The sequence below is a fragment of the Colletotrichum tamarilloi genome (assembly GCF_030869305.1).
Source record: "Colletotrichum tamarilloi strain Tom-12 chromosome Unknown Scaffold_48.1, whole genome shotgun sequence".
Lineage (NCBI taxonomy): Eukaryota > Fungi > Ascomycota > Sordariomycetes > Glomerellales > Glomerellaceae > Colletotrichum > Colletotrichum tamarilloi.
In genome coordinates, this window is record NW_026849431.1 from 235,318 (window position 1) to 242,638 (window position 7,321).

General features: G+C 52.6%; 4 protein-coding genes across 4 annotated transcripts; 1 reads left to right on the forward strand and 3 right to left on the reverse strand.

Annotated features, from left to right (window-relative positions):
* Window positions 1–1,034, forward strand: CTAM01_10495 (uncharacterized protein; the record flags this gene model as incomplete). Its single annotated transcript, XM_060526510.1, has 2 exons — window positions 1–315; window positions 387–1,034. 2 exons carry the CDS (start codon window positions 1–3, stop codon window positions 1,032–1,034), a joined length of 963 nt encoding a protein of 320 aa, XP_060378927.1.
* A 202-nt stretch (window positions 1,035–1,236) lies between these two features.
* CTAM01_10496 (uncharacterized protein) lies at window positions 1,237–2,418 on the reverse strand (the record flags this gene model as incomplete). Its single annotated transcript, XM_060526511.1, has 2 exons — window positions 1,237–2,013; window positions 2,098–2,418. 2 exons carry the CDS (start codon window positions 2,416–2,418, stop codon window positions 1,237–1,239), a joined length of 1,098 nt encoding a protein of 365 aa, XP_060378928.1.
* A 675-nt stretch (window positions 2,419–3,093) lies between these two features.
* Window positions 3,094–4,533, reverse strand: CTAM01_10497 (glycosyl hydrolase family 10; the record flags this gene model as incomplete). Its single annotated transcript, XM_060526512.1, has 1 exon — window positions 3,094–4,533. One exon carries the CDS (start codon window positions 4,531–4,533, stop codon window positions 3,094–3,096), a length of 1,440 nt encoding a protein of 479 aa, XP_060378929.1.
* Window positions 4,534–5,823: 1,290 nt separating this feature from the next.
* Window positions 5,824–6,655, reverse strand: CTAM01_10498 (uncharacterized protein; the record flags this gene model as incomplete). Its single annotated transcript, XM_060526513.1, has 3 exons — window positions 5,824–6,135; window positions 6,189–6,350; window positions 6,410–6,655. The coding sequence occupies 3 exons, from the start codon at window positions 6,653–6,655 to the stop codon at window positions 5,824–5,826; spliced, it is 720 nt and encodes a 239-aa protein (XP_060378930.1).
* Between the last annotated feature and the right edge of the window lie 666 nt (window positions 6,656–7,321).

Genomic DNA, 7,321 nt, shown 5'->3' on the forward strand with positions numbered 1-7,321 from the left:
ATGTTAGCTTCAATGCTAGGAGTGGTCTTGAGCCTCTCACTTTACTCTCTCGGTGTCTTGTCACAAGAAGCGTCGTGTTACGCACCGGACGGCACCCTCGCGGATAACGAAACGTACGTTCCGTGCAACAAACTCGGTATCAACCAGGCTGGAGTCTTCTCGAGCTGCTGTGCTCTTGATGGTCCTCCAGAACAACGCGATATCTGCTCCTCTTCCGGTCTCTGTATCAATCGTCAGCAACAGCCGCAACGCGGCTTCTGCACCGACAAGACGTGGAAGAGCAAGGCTTGCAACCATGTCTGCACTGATATCCAGGTACGTCCCGAACTACTGGCATTGTTTAATTCCATGAGAAACAAAGAATGACAGTGAACCTTGTGTCTCAGACCGGCGGGAACCCGAGCAACATCAGCTTCATGACCGCATGTAACGACGGCACAGCCAAGTATTGCTGTGGACAATCAAACACCACGTGCTGCGGTACCAGTGAAGCGTTTACAATCGCTACTCAGGAGGCGGTATGCACAGCGAACACGACCAACACCGATGGAACTACAGATGATGGGTCCGCGTTCAAAGGCGCCACTATTGGTCTCGCTGTCGTCGCCGGTGTTTGCCTCTTGGCCGGTCTGGTATCAACCTTTTGGCTCTGGGACCAAAACAAGAAACTAAAGAAGGAATTGGCCGAAAAGGCGGAAGCTCCGAGCCAACCGATGGAACCGCAATACACCGGCGCAACGAGTTCGTATGCTGCAACCTCGCCACCAACAGGGTATAAGCCTCCGTACAGCACATCACCGCCCCCAACCATGTCGCCAGGCTCAGAGTATCATTCAAGCAACATTCATCGATACTCTGAATTGGATGCATCAGCAGCTGTGGCGAGGAGCGAGATGGGATCGCCTTCTCCATATGACCAACAACAACATCAGCAGGGCCGGGACTCGCCGGCTCCTAGTCACCAACACGGACATGGGCACCGGCATGAGAGTTACGGGAGCCCAATGCACTCACCGAATCTGCCTCAATCATAGGCGGGACGATAGTAGATGGAACGATATTAGGTTGAGGTTGATTTGGCATTGAATGTTGCATCATCTCACGTCTGGGCCAGACGAGATGTGTTTTCTCGGGGACTGTGTTAAATAAAGTAGATACGGATTGAGTCACGTGAATTACTCGAGAGCTTCGTTCTCTCTGACAATCGAACTTTTTAGTCTCTGATATAACCATTATCTACCGTTTGTCATTCGAACTCCGACTCATCTTGGTGATTGCGTGCATGCTTTCGCGAGCACCGGAGGTCTTCAAGCAACCGAGGCAAGCTTCCCCCTTGGCTTTCATCAACCCGCAGTCGGAGCAGAGATGACGCCTGTACCACTCATCCAAAATCTCGGGCTCACCAGCCGCAATCGTGCAACAATGGCGACACCGGCGCCGCCAGAAACGATCTGGCTCTTCCCCTATGAACTGTAGAGTCTTGTCAAGGAACTTGGCAGCAGGTTTGACCTTGAAACAGCTGTAACATGGGTACGTGTATGTCTTCCCTAGCATCTCTCTCGACTCCGGGCCGAGACTTTCATCTACACTTTCGAATATTTCTCTGTATACCAGCTCAACCAGAGGCGCTTCTCTCGCGAAGACAAAGGTAAAGCGTCTGTGAATGGCTACCCAGTCAAGCTTGACTTGATGCATCATCGAGCAGCTGGCGATGCGTACGTGGATGGCGTCGAGATAATCCAATTGGCCGATAATTAGCCGGAGAATCTCCCCAGAAAGAAGTTCCAAAGGCGAGAATTCCTTGTCTTTGTGGCACTGTCTGTTGACGATAATGCCTGATGCGCGATTGCCCCGACACCTATTGAACTCTGTACCAAGAAATCCACAGCCATGACAAGGGAAATACGAGACTCTATCCTTTTTGACAGGCTCTAGGTCGGCATAGTAGTTGTTCTCGATGGCGCAGGTCCAACAGCGGCGCGATTTCCGGAACGTTTGCGTGTGTGCCCGCTGCTGTCTGCTTTTCTTCGCAGCCGTGAGGCTATCCCCGAATTTGGACCTCGGAAAGACTTTCAGGCATTTATAACAAGCCCAAAACTCGTTTCGATGATCTCGGTCAACTCTTTGAATTACTTCCAGTCGTTCGGATGCGGGAATCGCATATTCTATCTTTGGATGAAGTGCCTCGTAGAAATGTCGGTTTGTGGATGTTAGAAGAGTTGCAGTAGGGTAGTCGCAGAAGCGGAGCACTTCGTATTGAAGGTCATAAGAGAGCTGTCCGAAAGGAAAAGTCCGGACTGGCGGGCCTGTCGAGTGAGTTTGTTCTTCCTTGAGTTTTGCCGCGTCGACGTGACACATTGCTGCTTCAGGTTGCGCCGCTTCGACCTTGGGTTCTGGGAGGTGGATATTTGAGGCCATAGCTAGAATTTGTCAGGGAATCTGACATATTATGTGTTCCAATAGATGGTCGAAGTTTCTAAATGTCTGGTAGCGAAAGTGGCCGTGCCGCTTGTGCTAAGATTTGAAGTATGCTACGTACGTAGCAATCAAGCAACAGGGAATGCCGGGCGGAGTGGACGAAAGAATCAAGAATGCTTCAAAGTGACCGAGGAAGGTGAAAGATAATTTTGTGCATGGACTTTTTGACATGGACTTCACTTGATATATTATTGAATTCAGTCCTCTTTTTGAAGATGACGCATTCGGCGGGAGTTCTACACAAACTATCAGACTCTTGGAGTGAGTCATCCGATAAGGACTTCTGTGTCCTTTTCTTGGCCAACGATCTCCGTAACACAGAACATTTCCAACTTGGTCGGTATGGAGTCTTCTCTTTTTCAGTCCCCGCTTACCTTGAATAAAGTACACTAGAGCGAGAGCCTGCCTATTCTGGGCGTGGACTATAGCCTCCCCGATAAGACAAGATCGCACATCACGGAGCAGTAATCTTTGGACGAAGGCATGCAAATTATATGTACCTGGTGGCTTCAAAGATATGTACACGAATCCTCTACCGTCTCAATGGGATGCTATCATGAGGGATACCCTTCATATCTCATCCTTCTTCCTTCATAGCTGCATGAAGACCCTCGTCTAGACGCACTGACTGTAGTAGTCATTCTGCTTCTGGCAGGTGAGGCCCGACTGGCAGGTAGTAGAGCCGGTGAACCCGTTACCGCCGCACTGAGCCCAGCGAGCGGCACCGCCAGTGGCAGCAGCCGCAGGAGCGCTGGAAGCTGCCTCAGCAGTAGCACCACCACCGCACTTGCTCTTCACGACAGTGCTAAGTGTAGTGGCGGGCGCGGGAGTCGCAGCAGGAATGCTAGCCTTGGGGGTGGTGACAGGCGCAGCAGGGGCAGAGCTCTCGGGGACGGAAGGCTCAGCAGCAGGGACGGAGGGCTCGGCGGCAGCAGACTCTGAGGTAGGGGCAGCGGCGGCAGCGGAAGTGGTGACGGCAGCAGCGGCGCTGGTGGCAACTGCGGGAGCAGAGGTGGCAGGAGCAGCACCGCCTTTGCCGGCGGCGGCGAGAAGGCTGGAGATGCTGGTGTAGGCGGGCTTAGGCTTAAGGTCCTTGTCCCAGGGGAGGGCCTCGCCGGTGCCGGGGAAGACTGAGGGAATCCAAGAGTACTTGTCGGTGTAGTCCCAGATGGTGACGCCAACACACTCGGCGATGTCCAAACAGGCGCCGACAACGCTGACATAGTCAGTGGCTTGCTGTTCCTGGGCAGCAGTGTCGGCGGGGATGGCCTTGTGGCGGATGTCAAGCTCGGTATAGGCGACCTCGGTAACACCAGCGTCGACGTAGGACTGGAGGACGGCGCTCAGGGCAGAGCGGGAACCGGCGCTACCGACAATGAGATGGGCCTGGAGGCCGAGACCGTCAATGCGGGCACCAGAGTCCTTAATGTTCTTGATGATGTTGAGGACCTCCTTCTGCTTGTTACCGGCCAGCTCGATGTTGTAGTCGTTATAGTAAAGCTTGGCATCCGCATCGGCAGCAGCGGCGGCCTTGAAGGCGATGGGAATGAAGTCTGTTCCGAGAACCTTGTAAAAGACACTGTCGCGGTAGGTACCGTCCTCGTTAAGGGCTTCGTTAACAACGTCCCATGCATAGCACTGGCCCTTGTAGTGGCCAGCGACGTTGGAGATGTGAGTGTCGATGATAGAGGTCAGCTGCTCCTTGGTCCAGGTGCCGGAAGACACCCAGGTAGGGAGCTGAGAGTGCCAGACGAGGGTGTGGCAGCGGAGAAGCTTGCTGTTGGTCTTGGCGAAGTCGGCGATCTCGTCGCCAGAGGTGTAGCTGAAGACTCCCTGGCTCTTCTCGGTGAACTGCCACTTCTGGCCGTTACCAGGAGTGATCTGGCCGAACATCTTTGCATCCTTCAGGATCTCGACGTAGGCCGTGTCGGTGAGCTCAGAGTTATCCGTGGCCGTGCCAAAGTACTTCTTGCCGGCCGCAACGGCGAGCTCGTGCAGGTTGGCGCTGACACCGGAGGCGAGCAGGCCGGCTGCTGTGATGGTTGAGAAACGCATGTTGGCAAGGATATTGGAAAAGAGAGACTTATAGAGAGAGACTGGTAGAAAGAACGTAAACTGTTACGTCAAGGTAACAAGAAAAGAATGGAAGTGGATGGCAAAAGACGATGAAAGAGAGACCAAAGATAGGCCACTGTGCATCATGGCGGGAATCGAGTCGTTTTTCAATGTTCGTCCTCTTGACCCTTTCCTTACGCTCTTAGTCGCTTCCATCCCGCCCCAATCTACCTAATGCTGGAGGCTTGAACCATAGTAGCCGACGATCCGGGGGGCTCCATCCCCTGCAACGGAGAATCAGCGTATTGGCTGAAAGATGTCGCTTCCTTCAGCCCAAAGATGAAAGGGGTTCAGAACTGTAGGGCCAGGAGAGGATCTCCCGATGTGTTCTGGGGATCCCACCGGTCGTATCAGGGATGATGCTGGCGCGCGGGTGCAAAAGAGCTGAACATGGGCCATCCTGTGGCCTAGTGGTCTTCACCTGAAGGCGACAGAAAGCTTTCCACCCTTGAGCAGGACAGAAACAGGCCAAACGAACCAGCTCATTGTGCCATCCGGACAAAAGCGGTTAAAACGGAGCTTGCCCCGCTCCGCCCCTGAATTTCCGGTGCTTCGGGGGGTCCACTTGCGACCATTTCGGGCCTTACGCCGGCAAGCAATTTGTTTACACGAAACACGCCATCTTTACGCTTTCAAGCATATCACCTTATTCACGACACCGTTCCATAAAATAAGGGGACGTCTTGACAACTGCCAGATTTGCTAAGGTGATTCTTTTGGTGTGAATGAATAGGTCTTGCCGGAGGTGCAAAACGCATGGCATGCCTAGTACTTTAGCGACGTCAGTGGCTGACTGCGTCTTTCTTGCTATAAGGACTGATAAACTCAACTCAAGATTGGTCCACAAAAAAAGTCAGAGTTAAAGGAATAATTTAAGTCTTGACCAAGACAACCCAGTTATCACTATAGCATTGTAAATAAGGAGGATTTTGAGAACCATCTTGATTATTGCATATTAAAGATAGTCCTATCGCTGGATAAAATATTACTAATTATTCAGAAGCCATCCATCAAGGAGCGTAGTAGGTCTTGTTTAAAGACTTTGCGTTCGTTATTATCCCATAATAATGGTAAGTTCAATTCCTCCTTGTCATATTATCATTCTCCAAGTTCCATACTCGGCTGCGATTGTTGAAAGTTCTGCGAGTCTTGCTCAAGCTGTTGACCGATTAAGATGAGTTATCATCAAAAGACCGGCCAATGGAGTATTGTAGAGAGTCATTGGGCCCTTTAGAACTGGACATCGGGAGTAGCGCCGATGACGAGGACGGGGTTGAGCTTGACCTGGGCGTTGCGGACGCGGTCGACAATAGCCTGGGCGTTGGCAGTCAGGGTAGCAGCAGTAGTGAGAGCAAGGTTGCTGGCGGTTCCGATGGTGGCGAGTGTAGTGGCGGCGGCAGCCTGGGCCTGAACCAAAGCAGGAATGAGGATCGCGTTCTGGGCAACTCCGGCGACAGTTCCAGCGTTGGCGGTGACTTGAGCCTGGAGAGCGGCGATCTGAGCAGTCAGGGCTCTGGCGAGTGCCTGAGCTTGGCGGACGAGCTATGATAGACGTGTTAGTGATGAACAATGTAGAAGCGGATGTTTGATCTTACAGCTTCAGCCTGACCACCAACATCGGGAGTAGCAGGGGCAGTAGGGCTGGGAACAGGAGGGATCGCGGTGGGAGCAGCGGCGACAATGCTGGCGACGTTGGCAGCGATGGCAGCGGCGTTGGAGCTCAGCTGAGCAACAACGGCTTGGACCTGATCAGCGGCCTAGATGTCGGGATTAGTTTCATGTATGTTCTATCAACTTTGAATAGTGATAGCCTTACAGCTGTCGCAGTGCCGGTAGCCTGAAGGGCAAGGCTGTTGGCGAGAGCGGTGGTCTGGGCAATCTGGCCAGTAAGGACCTGAAGAGTGCGGAAGGCCAACTCGTTGGCTCCAAGCTCGGCAGGGTTGAAAGAGATGCCAGGAGTAACAATGGTTCCAGGAGTGATGGTAGCACGAGGAAGAACGGCTCCCTGAACTGAAGCGAAGGAGAAGGCGGCGAGCGCGGCGGTGAAGATCTTGGACTGCATGTTGGAGGTTGGTGTGAGGTTGATGTGTTATGAAGATGGTATTGGTGAGGAGAACTGTTCAGATGGTTGTGTCTGAGTGTTGAGTGTTGAGATGCTTTGTAGGCTGATGAGGAGAGAAGACGTTATGATAAGAAGGGAGACGTTGACACCTCTTATAGTAAATTGAGATGCTGTCTTCAAGCCCACGATACCCACAATATCAACGTTTTGGAGATTCGATGCTGAGAAGTTCTCAAAATGTCTGAAAACGAGCATCACTCTACCAGAGGCGGTGGGTAAGCGTAGGGTGGCTTGCTGGGCATGGCTCTTTCCGCGAACTAGGAGTTCCATCCGAAGCTCCGGCTAATTCGAGTTGCACAACGCTCCTCATCTTTGTGAGCCAACAAGATGTCATTGCCGAGCATCAACTGCAAGGGATTGTCTCTTTTCCGTCTGCAGAGGAATGACGAGACAACAAAACCCTCCGTAAGACTCGAGGCGGACGGACGAACTGGTGGAGGCACGCTAAGGGATGGGTCCCGATCTTGATGTCGGAGGCCTGGGCTGATCTAGAAGGGGCCGCGTTCCTCGGCATCCCACTATCCTTCTCCATCTCCTCCAATAGCTTCAGTCAGCAGACAATGTCTTCGAAATAATTAAGTCAACATACCCACTTCCTGGCACCCC